Raw genomic sequence first — 18908 nt, forward strand, 5'->3', positions numbered from 1 at the left:
GCTGCTGACAGACTCCTCTCCTGCAGACCTCTCTTAGCTGGAATGCTAAGCACCAAAAATATTCTATACTTCTATACTCAATTTACTAGAAAAGTAGAGGTATATTAGTAACTGTTGTGCAAGTAGCATACTATGTAGAATTCTACTTACAAAACCCATCTAAAATCACACATAAGCTTATTACAAGATACTACTTTTGACTGACTGTCATAGAATAGTTAGTATACTTGTATTTATATCAAGCCTGTATCTTGTGTGACTGTCTGTATTGCATATTTTTCCTTATTATTGTGACACTTTTCCCATCCAGATTATGTGTTATAAGGGAAAGGCACCCCGTGCAAATTATTTTACTTGTTCAAAGTGTAAAGTTAAGTTACCTATTGGACAACAGGAGCTGGGGACGATTTGTATTGACTGTGACGTACCACTACTGGAGGAACCGGTGTGAGTATCTTCTCTGGCAATCGGTTACTACACTGGTCCAGCTGCTTACTAAGCCTGCAGAGATACCCTCCACTTCAGTAGAAATTGCCCCTCTATGAGAGTCAGGATACCAGTGACCGCTGAGACAGCTGAATTGGGACCAGCTGGTCCATCATCTTCTCTCACTAACCCAGGCCCTCCCTCTGGAGAACCGGCTTGGTCCTCATCCTTGGTCAGAGGCCTAGATCGGTTAAACCGTTGGACTCACCAAGACATATACTGTCTGGAAATAAACGACATCGGTCCGCAAATCCTCTCCTGTCCCTCTCTGATTCTAAGAGATCATCAGAAGAGGAGGGTGAGCTCATTCATGACTCCGATTCTGCACAGGTCTCAGACCTGGAAGAATCCCACAGATAACAGGGCATTGACGACCTGGTATTGGCAGTGCGCCAAGCCCTGGACCTTGTGGATTTGAATGATTCCAAAACTTTGGTCTTTTCAAAAAAATGAGAAGACGCTCAATCCGTTTGTGGAGCTAATAGATATCGCAGAAGCAGCTTGGAAATAGCCGAACCGGAAGTTTACTATCCAACAGAGATTTCTTGCCCTGTACCCCTTACAGGAAGAGGAACTAGCCCATTGGGAACAGATCCCAAAGGTCGATACTTAGCTCACCACACTACACTTCCGGTGCCAGGAGCAGCCGCCCTGCAGGATGCCACCGACCGCAAAGTAGAGGGATTTTTAAAATCCATCTATGTAGCAGCAGGCACCTCCTTCAGACCCATGATTTCATCGGCATGGGTTGCTAAAGCTATGGAAGCATGGGCTGACCAGTTGGTGGAGGGACTTCAAGGCTCAGACTTGCTCCCTCTTGCCCTGCACCTCAAGAAAGCATTAGGATACCTATACGAGGCTGCCCAAAACGCTGCCTCCATTTCATCTTCTATAACTGCATCGGCTGTGGCAGGCAGAATAACCCTATGGCTGAGGCCCTGAGACGCAGATACAGAATCTAAGAAATCGCTAGAAACATTGCCTTATTCAGGCGCTGTGTTATTTGGTCCTGAATTGGACAATATTATCTGCCAGGCCACCAGCAGAAAAGGTACTTTCCTTCTTGTAAATGTACCAAAACCAAAAGCACCAAGATTTTGTTCATTTCAACAGCCTTTTTGTGCAGGCTTCTCCGCCAGAAGCCAGGCAAATAGAAGCAGACCAGCAGGAAACAGGGGACACTCTCACAGAGGTAGGTCTTCCTACTCTACGAGGCGCCCTTCACCCAAGCTTCCAGAAAAGCTGGCAACCTGATCGTCATCCACCACTTCTCGTGATGACAAGAGTGGGGGGACGATTGGGTATGTTCAAAGATCGGTGGACAGCGTCCTCTGAGGACCATTAGTTTTGCAGGATCATGACAAGAGGGTACATGATAGACCTGTTAGGCCCAGCCCCTCCTCGGTTCTTTGCAACCGCCCTGCCCCACGACCTAGAAAGGAGACGGGCGATGCGGCTCTGTGTCACCTCTCTTCTTTCTGCCGGAGTCATCTGCCCGGTTCCAGGGAACCATAAAGGACAAGGTTTCTACACCAACCATGTTCTGGTCCCGAAGCCGGATAGCTTAATACGACCCATTTTAAATTTAGAAATGTTAAACCTACACCTGCTGGTGGACAGGTTTTGCATGGAATCCCTCAGATCGGTAATAAATGGATTAGAAGTAGACAAACTTTTGGCATCAATATATATCAGAGACGCATATCTTCACATCCCCATTTGGAAGGGACATCAGTCCCTTCTCAGATTTACGGTGGGATTGGCTCACTACCAATTCCAGGCATTACCCTTCGGCCTCTACGCAGCGCCAAGGGTGTTCACAAAAATAATGTGTGTAATGGCAGCATGTACTCGTTCGAGAGGGGTAAAAATAATGCCCTATCTGGACTACCTCATTATCAAGGCCTCTTCAGCTTATCTGTTACAACAGACCCTGGCACTTACCATCGAGATACTGGAGCACCACGGCTGGTTAATAAACCTGCACAAATCACAGTTGATCCCCTGCCAGTGCATGACCTTTCTGGGGCTCATCATGGACACCAGAAAACAAAAAGTATTCTTCCTGGAGGACACGACCCAATTGTTGCAGGACATAACTGCATGGGTTTCTTGACTGTTGCAGACCATCCATCCACCTATGCATGCAACTCCTAGGAAAATTGGTGTCGATCTTCAAGAAAATTCCTTACGATCAATTCCATTCCCACTGCTTCCAGTGGGACCTCTTAATAAAGTGGTCGGGATCTCTTCTGCATTTATAGCACCAACTGATCTTGTTGTCACCAAAAATGAGGATGTCCCTTCAGTGGTGGTTGGTCCAGGACCACCTGGTGATAGGCAGGTCCTTTACCCCGTGGTCCTCGATCATAGTGACCACAGAAGCCAGCCTGCGGGGCTGGTGGTCCGTAACCCTTCACTTACGACTTCAGGGTCTTTGGTCGATTCAGGAATCTTTCCTCTCAATCAACATTCTGGAGTTGAAGGCCATGCTGATGTCCCATCAGGGCACCCAGACCATCCTTCAGGGATCTCCAGTCCACATGCAACCCAACAATGCCACGGCAGTGGCTTATGTCAACAGACAGGGACAGAATTAGAAGTGCAGGAGCAATGTCGGTAGCAGCGCAAATCTTGGCCTGGGCTGAACAACACATTCCCTCAATCTTAGCAGTGTTCATCCCAGGCATCCAGAACTGGGAGGCAAACTATCTGAGCCAACATGCCGTAATGCATCTGTAACTCCATCTGGAAGTCTTCCAGTCGCTGGTCCTTAGATGGGTCTCCTGGACCTGGACCTTATGGTGTTGAGGCACAACCAGATTCTGCGCAAGGGCAATACCTATGATTCACTGCGTTCTCAGACAGGTCAAGCAAGTGGGACTCCCAGTAATACTGTTGGCTCCTGTTTGTCCGTGTGGACTATGGTATGCAAACATTCTCTTGAAGGCAGTGGGTCAAGGGATTTGTCTACCACTTTGAGACGATCTCCTTGTCAAAGGACCATTCCGACATCAGGACCTGCCTCAGCTGGCTTTAACGGCATGGCTGTTGAATCCAGCCTTTGGCGGTCTAGAGTGTTCTCTCCCAGAGTTGTGAGCATCCTCTTGCGTGCTCGGAAATCAGTTTTGGCACGAATCTACCACCGCAACTGGTGCACCTACATTAGATCGTGTGAAAAATGACCCTGCCATACTGCTTCATTTCGTCTTCCACGCATCCTAGCATTCCTCCAGGATAGCCTGGATGCAGGTCTTTGGCTGGGCTCTTTAAAAGTACAATTCTCAGCCCTTTCTGCATTTTTTCACCTTCGACTGGCAGACATGATGGATATTAGGATGTTTTTGCGGGGAGTTCTGCATATCCAGCCACCGTATGTCCCGCCCAGGGCACCCTGGGATCTCAAACTAGTACTTAACATGCTACAAGGTCCTCCATTTGAACCATTGTATTCTGCAGAATTGCGGTTCTTAACGTGGAAAGTAGTGTTTCTGCTGGCGATTGCATCGGCTTGCAGAGTGTAGGAGTTAGGAGCCCTTTCATGTCGTGAACCGTACTTAGTATTTCACGATGACAGAGCAATTCTCCGTGTGATCCCTTCTTTTGTTCCGAAGGTTGTTTTGGCTTTTCATATGAACCAAGAAATTGGGGTTCCAGTGGTCAAAGATGGGGCACCGTCCTCCGGACCGAATTCTATGGAATGCTTGGATGTGGTCATGGCTCTCCGAATTTATGTACGGAGGACCTCCAGCATTCGCTGTACAGATTCATTATTTATTTTGTGCAATTCCCATAAATGAAGAATGCCAGCCTCAAAGCAGTCCATTGATAGATGGATTACTTTAACCATTAAGCAGGCTTATGTCGGTGCTAACCGACCTGTGCCAGATCGAATTACTGCCCATTCCACCCAAGGGGAGCCTTGGGACGGGTGAAATGGGGCCTCAGCGGGCCAGCTTTGCAGAGCAGCCAACTGGTCCTCGGTCCATACTTTCACCAAATTTTATTAATTCCAAGTCTTTGCATCCACAGACGCCAGTTATAGTCGTAGTGCTTTACGTGCCGTGCTGTCAGAGCGGTCCCTCCCTTAGGGGGGCTGCTTTAGAACATCCCCATAGTAGCAGCGTCCCCCAGATAAGATGAAAGAGAAAAGAGGATTTTTATACTTGCGATAAATCCGTTTCTCTGATTCCATCTGGGGGACACTGCGTTCGCTCTCTTCTGCTCTTTTGCTGTATGGTCTTTGGTTGTTTGGCCTATCTTCCCTGTGGCTTTATAATTAAATTGAGAAGCTACAGGGGGTTGCAGAGAGCAGTGGTCTGGCGGCATTGATACATTTAGAAAGTTAACTAGTTAAGTGCCAATTCCACACTCCCCTCATACAATCCATGGTAGCAGTGTCCCCCAGATGGAAAAATCCTGTTTTCTTGTTTTTACATGTATTTACATGCTGGTTATTAATATTATGATAATACTTGTATTGTTTTCTACAGAAGAAAATCGATCAGAAGAGGAAGCTGACTTAACCACATTACCTGAGCAAGAGCCATCCCAAGAAAAAACGGGTAAATTCTTCAACTAATTGTAGTTACATTTATATACAAACCACAGACCACACAAGCAATGGCATCAGGTATAGTTTGTAGATCACTACGAGGAATGATTGGTTATATTGTGCAGCAGTAGAGTATTATAAGCAGAAGTTATATGGGTAATATGTAAAATTTATAATACATAACTAAACACATAGGACCTCATTTAGAGCTGTGCGTAGCTTTTCAACCTGAATATAAACATAAAATGCAAGACACAAAATTGGGTTCCTACAAGTAAATTTTTTAGTTGCACGTATCTTAAGATATGCGCAACTCAAATAGTGTGTAAGAATGCAGCTTTATACTAGATAGGCTAGTCATCATCACCAAATAAATTATGCTGTTGGCATAAAAGCCTTATATAGACATCTATGTAACTTACGGCTATCAGCTCTCATCTGTCCTTACTACAAGCATTTTCCACTTAACATTTTTAATCCTGTGTACTCAAGAACCTGGAAATTTTTACCCGGTGAGGCCAACTATAGCATCAGGGACAAGAACCTCCTGGCCATCAAGATAGCCTTAGAGGAATGGCGGTACCTGCTTGAAGGTGCTCTCCATCCTATCACGGTATTCAGAGATCATAAGAACCTCACCTTTCTGGAATCTGCTCAGTGCCTTAACCCTCGTCAGGCCCGCTGGTCACTTTTTTTATAGATTCCAGTTGATCCTGACTTATCGTGCTGGGTCAAAAAATTCCAGGGCCGATGCACTTTCCAGGTCTATTGATCCTTCAGATTCTTGCCAGCCAGACGTTACACCTATCATCGGTCCTCTGAAGATTGGGGCCTTGACTAAATCCTCAGTTAAGACACCCCCTGTTGGACACTCTTTTGTGGAGATCCATCTCTGTCTCAGACTGTTGGCTTGGGCTCACGATTCCAGATTTGCTGGTCATACTGGGGTTAAGAAGACCATTGCTATTTTGTCCCGCAGCTATTGGTGGCCGTCCTTGAGTGCTGATGTTCACAAGTATGTTGCAGCTTGCGGAGTATGTGCTCGTCACAAGACACCCAGGCGTCCGCCAGCCGTGCTTCTTCTTCAGCTCCCGGTTCCAGGCTCACCTGGGCAAGCATCAGCATGGATTTTATTACTGACCTCCCCAATAGTCATGGCTTCAATATCATTTGGGTGGCGGTCAATCATTTTTCCAAATGGGCACATTTTGTCCCTCTCAAGGAATTGCCATCTGCTGCTGATCTAGCCACTCTTTTAAGAATATTTTTCAGATCCACGAACGGGGCGTTGAGATCATCTCCGACAGAGGTGTACAATTCATTTCAAGATTCTGGAGATCCTTTTGCAACAATATAGGAATTAAGCTAAAATTCTCCTCAGGATACATCCCCAGACCAACGGTCAGACTGAGCAGGTCAACAAGGATTTGGAGACGTTCCTCCGTTGTTATTGCTCTGATCACCTATCCTCCTGGAGTGATTATCTACCTTGGACAGAGTTTTCACATAATATCCATCAACATGAATCATCTGGAACATTTCCCTTCTTTACCATCTTTGGCAGACATCCCATACCCATACGTACCCAGGCATCCTTGGTAGACTGAAACTACCGATCCCTGAATAAGAGAAAACAGGCTCCTACCACAGGTGACCGCGGAAGGGCACAATGCCGGTCACACGGACTGCTTGTCTGCAGACTTAGCAGCCAGACGCTGAGCAGACAAGGTCAGACGTCCATGCTGCAGACCACCCCTGGGGGCGGACGACTGACCTCTGGAGGATTGGCCTGAGGAATATTGACCGTGAGACCTGCCTGAAGACATAAAGGAATGGAACCTGGACATTCTTTGTTTGGGAGTATTGACAGGAAGAAAAGTGCTCTTTTCTCCCGTTGCTTGACTGAAAATGAAGTCAAGCTGAGGCCAAAACAAAACACCCCTGAAAAGGGAATTGTCTCAAGAGCCTTTTTAGACTCAACATCAGCCTCCCAGGACTTAAGCCAGAGAGTCTGATGAGCTGAAACTGCAGAGGCAGAAATTTGCGCCCATATCAGTCCAGGGCCGCCTCCCCTAAAAAGTCTGTAGCCCTCTGTATTTGCTCCACCAAGAGAAGCAGTTTAGAAGATGGTCTCCTGTCGACAAAACTTTAGACAGTGTTACGTCTCACTGGAAACAACCGGTATTGGCACTGGCCTTCCCTGGCACAGAGTCTAACGGACCCCCGGTCTTCTCCAAGAACCGCCACAAGGCGGGATGGTTTTAGCTACCGGAGGCCTGCAGGTCGCGGCCCCTGGGTTAGCCCACCGGCGTGGTAGAGAGATAGTAGTAGGGTGAATGGTTCTGGGAACACAGTAAAAGGCCTCGTCTAGCTGGATAGTAAACAACTTAACTGTAAGAAGTAGGAAGCCAGACGTACCTTGCTGTCTAGTAGAGAGGCACGAGGAGACAAACACGAGAGGAGTCAGGAACTGTAGCCGGTTCGGTACACAGAAGGTTAGCCAATGCTTGTTGCCAGGGATTCAGCAGATGCAGGGTTAATCAGACAAGCCGGGTCGGTACACAGAAAGTCAGCCAGTGCATGTTGCCAGGGATTCATCAGATGCAGGGTTTATCAGATAAGCCGGGTCGGTACACAAAAATTCAGCCAGTATTCACAGGGAGAAGTGCACAGGGAAAGCACAGGGATCCGGAGTAGCCAGACACTAAGTACACTTGTTGCTCTGACACAGGAGATTATCAGAGTGAAGACTAAATAGTGGGAAAGTTTGAATTCCCCGCCTCTCATGTCACATGCTCAGACAGACCTAACAAATAGTGGAGAAGTTTGAATTCCCAGCCTCTTAGGTCACGTGATCAGACAGACCTAAGAGTACCCCCTCCCTCGGGGGTGGCCTCTGGATACCCTATAGGGTTTAGAAGGAAATTTAGCATGAAATTCCTTTAAAAGTCTAGGTGCATGAAGGTCCCTAGCAGGAATCCAAGAGCGCTCCTCAGGTCCGTAGCCTTTCCAGTAAACGAGGAATTGTAAAGAACCTCTAGAAATGCGGGAGTTAAGAATCTCTTTGATTTCAAATTCTTGATTCTGTGTGGAGAGGGCAGCGGGAGGTCTCCTAGTAGAAGAAAACTTGTTAATGACAAGGGGTTTCAGAAGGAAAACATGAAACACATCTGGAATCTTCAAGGTGGGAGGAAGACTCAATATAAGAGCCACCGGGTTTATGACTTCTGAAATTTTAAAAGGTCCAATGAGGCGAGGAGCAAACTTCCTAGAAGGCACCAGTAAACGGAGGTTCCGGGTGGACAACCAAACCTTGTCACCGGGGGAGAGAATGGGTGTAGGTCTTCTCCTTTTGTCAAAAGATTTTTTACTAGTGGCGGAAGTTTGGAACAAACTACGTTTGACTGAGTCCAACCTAGAGGAATAATCTTGAAGAAGGGAGTCAACTGCAGCAACTCCGGAGGGAGGATGATTATGAAAAGGAGGGATTTTGGGATGGAATCCTTGAAGGGCAAAGAAAGGGGACATACCTGTGGACTCATAAGCGTGATTATTATGGGCGAACTCTGCCCAAAGTAACAGATCAACCCAGTAATCATGTTTAGCAGAGATATGGCACCTCAGGAACTTTTCAAGCTCTTGGTTGGTTCTTTCGGTGAGGCCATTGGATTGAGGATGATATGCAGAGGAGAAGTTCAGTTTGATCCCACAGACTCGAGAAAATGCCCTCCAAAATTTTGCCACAAATTGGGTTCCACAATCGGAAACAATCACATTAGGACAACCATGAAGACGGAGGACCTCTCTTACAAAAATTCATGCCAAGGCAGGAGCAGAAGTTAGGCCCTTCAAGGGCACAAAATGAGCAGCTCGAGAGAGAGACGGTCAGTGACGACCCAAACTACGGAGAAACCTTTGGAAACGGGGAGGTTGGTAATAAAATCCATGGAAAGATGACTCCAAGGACGATTCGAAATGGGAAGCGGATGTAATAACCCATAAGGAGTCTGTCGAGAAACTTTATTCTGAGCACAGGTGGGACATCCTGCCACAAAGTCTTGTATCTTGTATAGACGGCCACCAGTAGTTGCGTGACACAAATTTCTTGGTCTTCCGGATACCTGCATGACCAGCAAATCGGGAAGCATGGGCCCATTTAAGAAGCTTAGAACCTACGTGGGGAGGGACCAAGGTCTTCCCCCGGGGAACAAGGTGAGTAGGGGCGGTAGCCATGATACATTTCGGCTCTAGAACAAGTCTAGGAGAATCTTCCACAGCATCGGTAGAGTCGAAAGAACGGGACAGAGTGTCAGCTTTTTTGTTCTTGGAACCCGGCCTGAACGTGATGATCATTTTGAAACGAGAAAAAAAACAATGACCACCTGGCCTGACGGGGGTTGAGACAAGATGCTGTTTGAAGGTAAAGGATATTCTTGTGATCCGTGTATACGGTTATGGGAATCATAGCTCCCTCCAAGTGATGCCTCCACTCCTCCAGAGCTAACTTAATGGCAAGAAGCTCCTTGTCCCCAATGCCATAATTCTTCTCAGAGGCAGAGAATTTCCGGGAAAAGAAGCCATGCGGAGAGAGTTTCCCCGAGGAGTCCCTTTGAGATAATATGTCTCCTACGCCAACCGAAGATGCATCGACTTCCAGGAAAAAAGGAAATGTAGGATCAGCCTAAGAAAGAATGGGGGCAGAAGTAAAGGCTCTTTTCAGTGAAGAAAAGCCTCAACCGCTTCTGGAGGCCAGAACTTAGAATTGGCGGATTTCTTGGTTAGAGGGGTGATGGGTGCTATTAAAGATGAGAAGCCCTTGATAAATTGTCTGTAGTAATTGGCGAAGCCTATGAACTTTTGCACCGCCTTAAGTCCAACTGGCTGAGGCCATTCCAACACTGCCTTCAGTTTCTCGGGATCCATGAGCAGACCAGAGCCGGACACCACATAGCCTAAGAAGGGAAGGAAATCTTTTTCGAAGAGACATTTCTCTAGCTTACAATATAATTGGTGCTGACGTAAGCGACAAAGTACCAAGGAGACATGTCTATGATAAGATGATATATCGGAAGAAAATATAAGAATATCGTTCAGGTAGATGACTACAAATTGGTACAGAAAATCCTGAAAAATTTAATTCATAAAGTTTTGAAAAACGGCAGGGGCATTACTCAAGCCAAAAGGCACGAGGTATTCAAATTGTCCATCATGGGTATTGAATGCAGTTTTACACTCTTCTCCTTGTTTATTACGAATGAGGTTATAAGCGCCTCTGAGGTCCAATTTGGAGAACCCTGAAGATCCCTTAATCCTGTCAAATAACTCGGAGATCAAGGTTAGGGGAAATCTGTTTTTCACCGTTATGGCATTGAGACCCCGGTAATCGATACAAGGACGAAGACCACCATCCTTTTTCTTTACGAAGAAGAACCCAGCCCCTGCTGGGGAGGTGGATTTCCTAATAAAACATCGTTTCAGATTTTCTTCAATATACGTAGACATGGAGATAGATTCTGGCATGGATAATGGATAGACCCGGCCCCTGGGTGGCACTTTATCTGGTAGGATTTCAATACTACAATCCCAGCATCAGTGGGGAGGTAATTTAAAAGCCTCTTTCTCACTGAACACGTCAGAGAAGGAATGATATTGAGGAGGAATGCCCAGAGAGATATGGGAGGAAGAAGCGCCCTTTGGTGGAGACTTCTTTACCTTCGGGACACAACTAGAATGACAGGCCGGGCCACAAGCAAGAACTTCCACTTTATGCCAATTCAGAGTGGGAGAATGAAGTTTGAGCCAGGGAAGACCCAACACTAAAGGATTGAAGACTTCGGGGATGACAAGGAAGGAAATGACTTCAGTGTGCAATGCTCCAATCTGCAGAGAAAGGTTCACAGTACGTTCCTTAATAGATTCCCCAACAATACGACTGCCATCTATAGCAGTGAGGACCATGAGAGGATCCAGAGAAAGGGTAGGTACCCATAATCTTCTGACAATGGCGGCACTTAAAAAAATTCCCTGCAGCCCCCGAATCCATAAGAGCTGGGAGAGAAAGTGGAATATCTTTGAAAAGTAGAAGGGCCTGAATAGGAAAACAGGAATCGACAGGAGATGTAGAGTAAACACCTAACCTGGCCTCTCCGGAACCGGTTAGGCTCTGTCGTTTCCCGGCCGCTTGGCACAAGTAATCAGCAGATGCCCAGGTTCTCCGCAGTATAAACATAGCCGGTTCTTGAAACATCTCTCTCTCTCCTCCTGAGAGAGACATGCTCTGCCTAATTGCCTAGACTCTTCTACAGGAACCATAGGACTTTGAAAGAGCGGGGCCAAACGAAATCCTGAACGATGGGAAACCTCCTTCTCCTGGGTACGTTCACGGAAACGAATGTCTATTTGATTGCAGAGCAAAACCAAAGCGTCCAAAGAGGTAGGAAGCTCACGACCTGCTAATTCATCTTTAATCTGTTCGGACAGGCCCTGCCAGAAGGTGGCCACCAGCGCCTCGTTATTCCAATGGAGTTCAGCCGCAAGAGTGTGAAACTGGAGAGCGTACTGTCCAAGAGGGAGTGTACCCTGGCGAAGGCGTAGAAGGCCAGTAGCAGCACTGGACACCTGTTCGGGTTCATCGAGGATGCGCCGAAAGGTCTCCAAGAAAGTGGCACAATTGTGTAACAAAGGATCATTATGTTGCCACATAGAAGATGCCCAGGCTAGCGCTGATCCAGATAATAAAGAAATAAAGTAGGCCACTTTAGTTTTTTCAGTAGGAAAGTTCCCGATCTGCAGCTCAAACTGGATGGCACATTGATTTAAAAATCCACGGCACGCCTTGGGGTCCCCGTCAAACTTGGGAGGATTAGGAATACGAAGCTGCGAAGAAGCAGGAGTAGGGGCCACAGCGCCACTAGGAGAAGGAGCGGCCTACAGAGGAGAGGGAGGAAGGGGTGGTATGCCCACCGGGGCCGTGAGGGTATTCTGGAAAGTATCTAAATGGGAAGACATACTCTGAAGGATTTGCAGCAGCTGGGTTTGGTTCTTCTCTTGCTCTTCAACCCTAGCAGCCATGTGCTCCAGCAGATATCTAGCAGAAGGGTTCCCAGATCCATCCATAATGGGTCAGAGCAAACTGTTACGTCTCACTGGAAACAACTACCAACTGGTATTGGCACTGGCCTTCCCAGGGCACGGAGTCTAATGGACCCCCCAGTCTTCCCCAAGAACCGCTGCAAGGCGGGAGGGTTTTAGCTGCCGGAGGCCCGCAGGTTACGGGCCCTGGGTTAGCTCACCGGCGTGGCAGAGAGATAGTAGTAGGGTGAACGGTTCTGGGAACACAGTAAAAGGCCTCGTCTAGCTGGATATTAAACAGCTTAACTGTAAGAAGTAGGAAGCCAGACGTACCTTGCTGTCTAGTAGAGAGGCATGAGGAGACAAACACGAGAGGAGTCGGGAACTGTAGCTGGGTCGGTACACAGAAAGTCAGCCAGTGCGTGTTGCCAGGGATTCAGCAGATGCAGGGTTAATCAGACAAGCCGGATCGATACACAGAAAATCAGCCAGTGTGTGTTGACAGGGATTCAGCAGATGCAGGGTTAATCAGATAAGCCGGATCGATACACAGAAAATCAGCCAGTGCGTGTTGCCAGGGATTCAGCAGATGCAGGGTTAATCAGATAAGCCGGGTCGGTGCACAGAAATTCAGCCAGTATTCACAGGGAGAAGTGCACAGGGAAAGCACAGGGATCAGGAGCAGCCAGACACTAAGAACACTTGTTGCTCTGACACAGGAGAGTGTCAGAGTGAAGACTAAATAGTGGGGAAGTTTGAATTTCCCGCCTCTCATGTCACATGCTCAGACAGACCTAACAAATAGTGGAGAAGTTTGAATTCTCCGCCTTTCAGGTCACGTGATCAGACAGACCTAACAGACAGCTGTTCTGACAGCATTCTGCAGCTTTGTTGACCCACGCCGATGCCAAGGCGGGCTGCAGAGAGGCCCCCACCACCATGAAAATAGACTTAAGAGCGGCTTCAAACCGTCCTTAAGAGTGGCTGCGTTGGGAAGAGGGATGGTAGTAAACCTGGCCAATCTTGCAACTGGAGCATTCACACGTATAGGCTCAGCCAACAAATCTTGCAATTGGGAAGAAGCGGGAAAAGGCAAAGATTGCTTTGACCGCCACACAAAGAGAGAAGGCTCCACAGCAACAGGGACAGCCGCCTCAGGAATCTCACGTATCTGACGCACAGCCCGTATTATTTCCTCCACACTCTGACGATCAGGATGAACCTCCTCCACCACAGAAGGAGCATGTATGTCAGAATCCATCGCTAATTAGCCTTCCTCCTGACGAGAACAGTCAGGATCTGACTAATTTCCCTGCAGGGGTGTTGCCACCCACTTACGTGAGGAGGACGGTGTAGCTTATTGCAACATCCGCTCTAAGGAAGAGGAGACCGAAACCAAACCTTGTACTGAGGACACAAGCCCACATACCCACCGCCAGAGGTCCAGCCTGATCCTGACTTAGCAAATCAAAATCCACCTCACTCGCCACAAAGGAAGGGGGATTTGAAAAAGGACCGCACCAATTGGCCAAGTTAGGCCACAGTATTGGAAAGAGACCAAGCCCAGATGGGCTCTGCTGAGTCAGAACCGGAACCTGCTGGTGCACACGGCATGCGATCTTGAGACTGACAGGCTGCGCACAAGGCGTGTGTACCTGACTGTCCGGACGGTAACTTAACATTACAGGTGGCATTGGTGTACTTCAACATAGAAGTTACCCCAGCCTTAACCCGCATGGATTTTTCCCTATCTAACATTTTAACAGATGGGACTAAACACATAGATAAAATAGTCAAATAAACAATGAAAAACAGTATATAAGACAAGCAGCATACAAATCAAGTACAGAAAGTGATCCTGCAATACAGCCAAGCAGCCCCCACAGTCTAAAGGACAAAACCATGGGATAAAGACACCCCCAACCTGTTACCTTACAAGACACAGGACAGAGAAGCTGGAGCTGTAAATGGCTTTCTATTCTGGTGTCTACCCACAAAGGAGTGTGAGAGCACCAAGGAGGAATGTGCCTAAAATGAAATATACTTCCCTCCAGGGCCCAGCACTGGATTGGCAGGCGTCCAGCCGGACAACCCCCTCCACCAATCCAGTGCTTAGCAGGGCTCACTATCTCAGTGACCCTAGCCTGACCCAGTCCCCTAATCATAAACTTTTTTTTAAAGTAAAATTAACCCACTGCCTGCCCCTAGTAAGAGGCAGCCGAACTTATTTCACACACTGCGATTTAGGCTACCCCCGGGAAAGGGTACACTTACTTGCTGCCATCCCACCTCACGCAGTGGACTGCGGCTGCATATGTGCAGGTGCAGCAATGAAGCGACTGAGCCCAGCTCCAGGAGGGTAATTCAGCACTGGGAGAGGGGAAGCAGCAGCACCTCCGATCCCCCTCTCCAGGCATCGCACAGCCATCCGTGCTGTGAGCTGTAATAACATAGAAGCTGTCAGGGTCTCACTGATTGACAGCCACGGACGCAGCTCTGTAAGCTGCTGTTGCGGATGTCACCTAACATGAGAAATAAAATATTATTATTATCATTAATATTAATAATTAAAAGTAAAACAGCACGGTACAAATACTAAATAAAATACTTAACGTAAAATAAACCAGAAGAGGGCTGCAGCGCTGCCCAAAACAGCCCGTTTCGCTTGTCACTTAAACTTGACTGATGAAACAAGAAGTGGGTTATAGAGAGGTAGGAGCTAGAACTTAGTTAACAGAAGTTTTAAAGTGTCAGTTCGTTCTGTCCCTACTCTATACCCCAGTGTACCCCCAAAGGAGGACATAGAAAAGGGGATATTGCCTTAATTCAGCATTTACATTTTTTCTTTTTGAACAATCACCTGTCTATTGCAAAGACATTATGCTCAATACCAATATTATGTAACCAATTCAGAGTGATGTTGGGTATGGTACCTGGAGTTTGGTGAAGTAGATGATTAAATAGTGTAATATAAGGAAGTACAAAGAGTGTTTGGAAGAGGCTACATTAGTTATGTAAACAAATTAGTGTTCTGAAGTCATGAAGCAATTGACAAATATCCTGTTAATTTTTTTGTTTCACACAGAGGAGGATATGCCTGTTCACCAGCCAGATGACTCATATTATTCCTACGAGTATGATGCAGATCCTTATGCTGCCGAGAATGAGGATGGCCATGAAATTGCAGTGCAGCTCACAACAGTTGCAAACTTAGCTGAGGACACAGACAAAGTGGATAAACTGTCAACCATAGAATGGTAACCTTAACCACAGCTCTATAATTATCCTGTGCATGATGGCTGCACTACTCCAATGCTCAGGGCCCAGTAATAGTCCAGGGACAGAGGCTTGCTAATGAAGCATTTATTGAGGAATTCATGCTAAAAAGCGGATATTTTCAGCATGATGTGTCACCTGAATATTGGAACTGTGCAACCTTTTATGTACACAGACACAGACAACACCCTCATGTGACCTCCCTTTTTCTTTTCTTTTTTCAACAGAAATTGAAATGCTCAAGAAAAGTTATTTTTGTTTTGTAAAAACTATCACAAGATTGTTAAAAATCTTGGTATCAGGAGACTACAGAAAAAAAAGAAGTGATCTAGCTGGTTATGGACCTAAAATCTATTTGTTATTTTACATATATGCCCTTATCCAGCTTAGTATCTTTCTCTTTCATTTTTATTTTGGTGTTTCACAGATAATATAGATGTAACAAAACTCGAAAATTCTCCACTCGAAGTAATAACCAAGAAACCTCCTTTTATCTCCTGAGCCAAGTTCTGACCTCTACTGACTCCACTAGCTCCGTCATACCTCCCCTTCACATATTGAACTTTATAAGCATTTTTGCAGCTTATGTTCTCCCAAGTTTTCAGCAGACACAACAGAGCTTCCTCCTCAGGACTACGGACTACGCAAACAAACTACAGCAAGGATTGCAATCAGAATATTCACTTCCAGCTTTATCATCCAGAAATTGTCACTTCCAGTTTTATCATCTCTTTATTTGATACAATTGTACTTTCCTCTGATAATTTGTCACCGTTTAGTTACATTTGTATAATAGATCTTTTTTATGTACGTTTAAATTGTGTACAGAATGTGTCCATATGCAACCACACTTTATTTTTTTAACTGATTTGAAATCATTGGGGGATTTTCAATTCTGAGCAAAGAGTCACGCTCGGAAAATATCCAGGCCGAATGCCAGGGAAACCCCTGTGACTCGCCAATCTCTTCCATTGAGTCCTTTCCTACTATAAAGATACATAGAGGTAAATTATTATTTTACGTTTACCCAAAAACTAAACTATATATATATTGTCAGATAATTATTGAGGGGGTATTGAAAGATCACTTGTTCTTCCATAATCAAATCATATAACAGGGGTAGATGATATTATGTAATTGTGTTTGGTGATATCAAGTCCTCACATTTGTCACCATTAAGCAACTGAGACTCAGGGCCTGATTCATTAGGGAACTTAGGCAACAATTTGAGAAGTTTTCTTACTTAAGTTTTCTGGACAAAACCATGTTGCAATGCAAGGGGTGCAAGTGAGTTTATTATTTTGCACATAAGTTAAATACTGGCTGCTTTTTCATGTAGCACACAAATAGCAACTTTAAATTTCAGTGTACAAATAAGCTATCAAGTATTTGTATGCTGCATGAAAAAACAGCCAGTTTTTAACTTATGTGCCAAATAATAAATTAATTTGAACCCCTTGCATTGTAACATGGTTTTGTCCAGAAAATTTAAGTAAGAAAACTTCCTCAATTTCTTATCTAAGTTCCTTAATGAATCAGGCCCTCAGTCACAGCTATGTGTAGTTATTCAGTTTGTCAGACTACATAGACAACAAAATATCAAATAAATTTAAACTGAATATCATGGAGTAAAAAATCAACATATAAAAAGTCATATAATAAGTGCTCTTAATTTAGGCTTATGTAGTTGGGAAAATAATAGCACCAATGTTATAGAATATTTTATAGGTGGTGTAGTAAGTGCAATTGTTAGTGGTTTTATTGCATTTTTACATGTCTCCTAGAGTGGACAATCACTCTGTTTGTCTAATTATATAGGTACATTCAAAACAAAGTACCCATTACCGTTTCTATGAAGCACAATAAGAACAGTGCAAGGGGAAGTCAAAACACTTCTCCCAACTTAGAAACCTCTCTGAGACGTTTTCTGGAATGTCCTATGTGGCATACTACAAATTCCTAAGTTTTAGTCTTGTTCGGTCTTTTTTGTTGAATATACACATAATAATATGAGTCATTAACTGCCATGGAAAAATGTACATATATATCTGATGTGCATATATATCTTACAAATAAGACAATGACTAGGGTAGAGAATTGCTACATTTTCATTGAATTCATCAAATAATCTTTCATCCTTCCTCTGCATCAGATGAAAAGATAAGAGTTCCATAAGTGCCTCATTTTGTTGTTTAATGTTTTACATGGGTTTCATCAATTAACATATTAAATTGTATATCGTAGTTGTGGGCAAATGTTGCCAATTCCTATGTTATTGAATCACTTTCTCATGTGCACATAACACAGGCTGGCTGATACTATGGGAGTTACCAGCTTAGTTACTGGAGGTTGCAAGTTTGAGGTCACTCTAATGTGTCAGGGCGCATAATAGGAGAAGCGCTTTGAATCTAGACCATTCATTTGATCCAAGCAAAATATAATGCAACAAGGTTCATCTGTTTTGTGTGTTTTATAATGGACAAGCAGCATATTTCGCACTTGCCCAATCATGTGTCACATGACTCATTTTGATACAATTTCATGATGGAATGTTTCATTGTTATTGAAGATAATACACTTGGACATGAAGGTCACCTGTAAGCAGCTTTGGTTTTATTTGTTCGCTTTTCTTTTCTACTGCAGCTACAGGAGCCTTATTTTGTAGACAATCCAGCCTTGGCACCTGGAATTTCCAGTGATCAAATAATAAAACTTCCCCGACTCAAATTTGTACTTATAATCTTCCAATTAAAATCTCAGTGTCCGACTAAGTTCACCAAATATCACCAAACAGAGCAATATGGAGGGAGGCACAATCAGTGTCTCAATGTCAAATCTGCTTAGAGGATCCCTACACTATTCTTTGATATCTTGCAACTGCTAATTTTACTACACTATCCTGCCCCCAACAGATAACTTAATGTATAAAAATAGTATGCTAAATTATATATAATTCTACAGTCCTTCCTAATACATGTATATAAATTAAATGTTAAACAGAAACTGTTATATTTTTTTTTCTCTTTCTTGCCAAAGTGGGTGTATTTGTTTAAGATTTTGGGGATATCTTCTGGCCTAGGGTGTGGGCAAGAGAAATGGCATTAACATACCTTTAGTCGCTTTTTTATTTTTGGGAACTTCAACTATACACTGAAAAATGTTAATCTTCTCTCCAGCGCCCGGCAGCAACTTGCTTCACAAAGTGTTGTTAGCGTCCTAGTGGCAAAGGGTCTAATGCTAAATGTTAGTACATGTGTTGCTGTCTGAATTGTATAAGCTTGCACCAATTGTTTACGGTAGATATGTATAATAAATGGATGTGATTTTGTATCTGATAAGTGCAGCGGTAGTGTTCTCACACATGACCCTTTTCTTAAGTTGAAATAAACTGTGTTTACAAACCTTCTAGCGTCTTAATTTGCTTTGAAATATGTATCTCACAATTTTTGCATTAAGTAACAGTTATATTTGTAAGCCAAACACTGAGCTTATTCAAAAGTTATTATGTAAAACTTTGCAA

At 44.8% G+C, this 18908-nt stretch overlaps 1 protein-coding gene across 2 annotated transcripts in view; it reads left to right on the forward strand.

The window, feature by feature from the left end:
- CPAMD8 (C3 and PZP like alpha-2-macroglobulin domain containing 8) overlaps nt 1-18790 on the forward strand; it is a 135466-nt gene extending 116676 nt beyond the window's left edge. The window contains exons 41-43 of one of the 2 annotated variants that reach the window (XM_075207118.1): nt 4980-5051; nt 15198-15369; nt 15616-18790. In XM_075207118.1, coding sequence (XP_075063219.1) covers nt 4980-5051; nt 15198-15369; nt 15616 — 245 coding nt within the window. In that variant the 3' untranslated portion in view covers nt 15617-18790. The other variant, XM_075207108.1, reaches the window with a different exon arrangement.
- The last annotated feature ends 118 nt before the right edge of the window (nt 18791-18908 follow it).

Source organism: Mixophyes fleayi, chromosome 1 (genome assembly GCF_038048845.1).
Source record: "Mixophyes fleayi isolate aMixFle1 chromosome 1, aMixFle1.hap1, whole genome shotgun sequence".
Lineage (NCBI taxonomy): Eukaryota > Metazoa > Chordata > Amphibia > Anura > Limnodynastidae > Mixophyes > Mixophyes fleayi.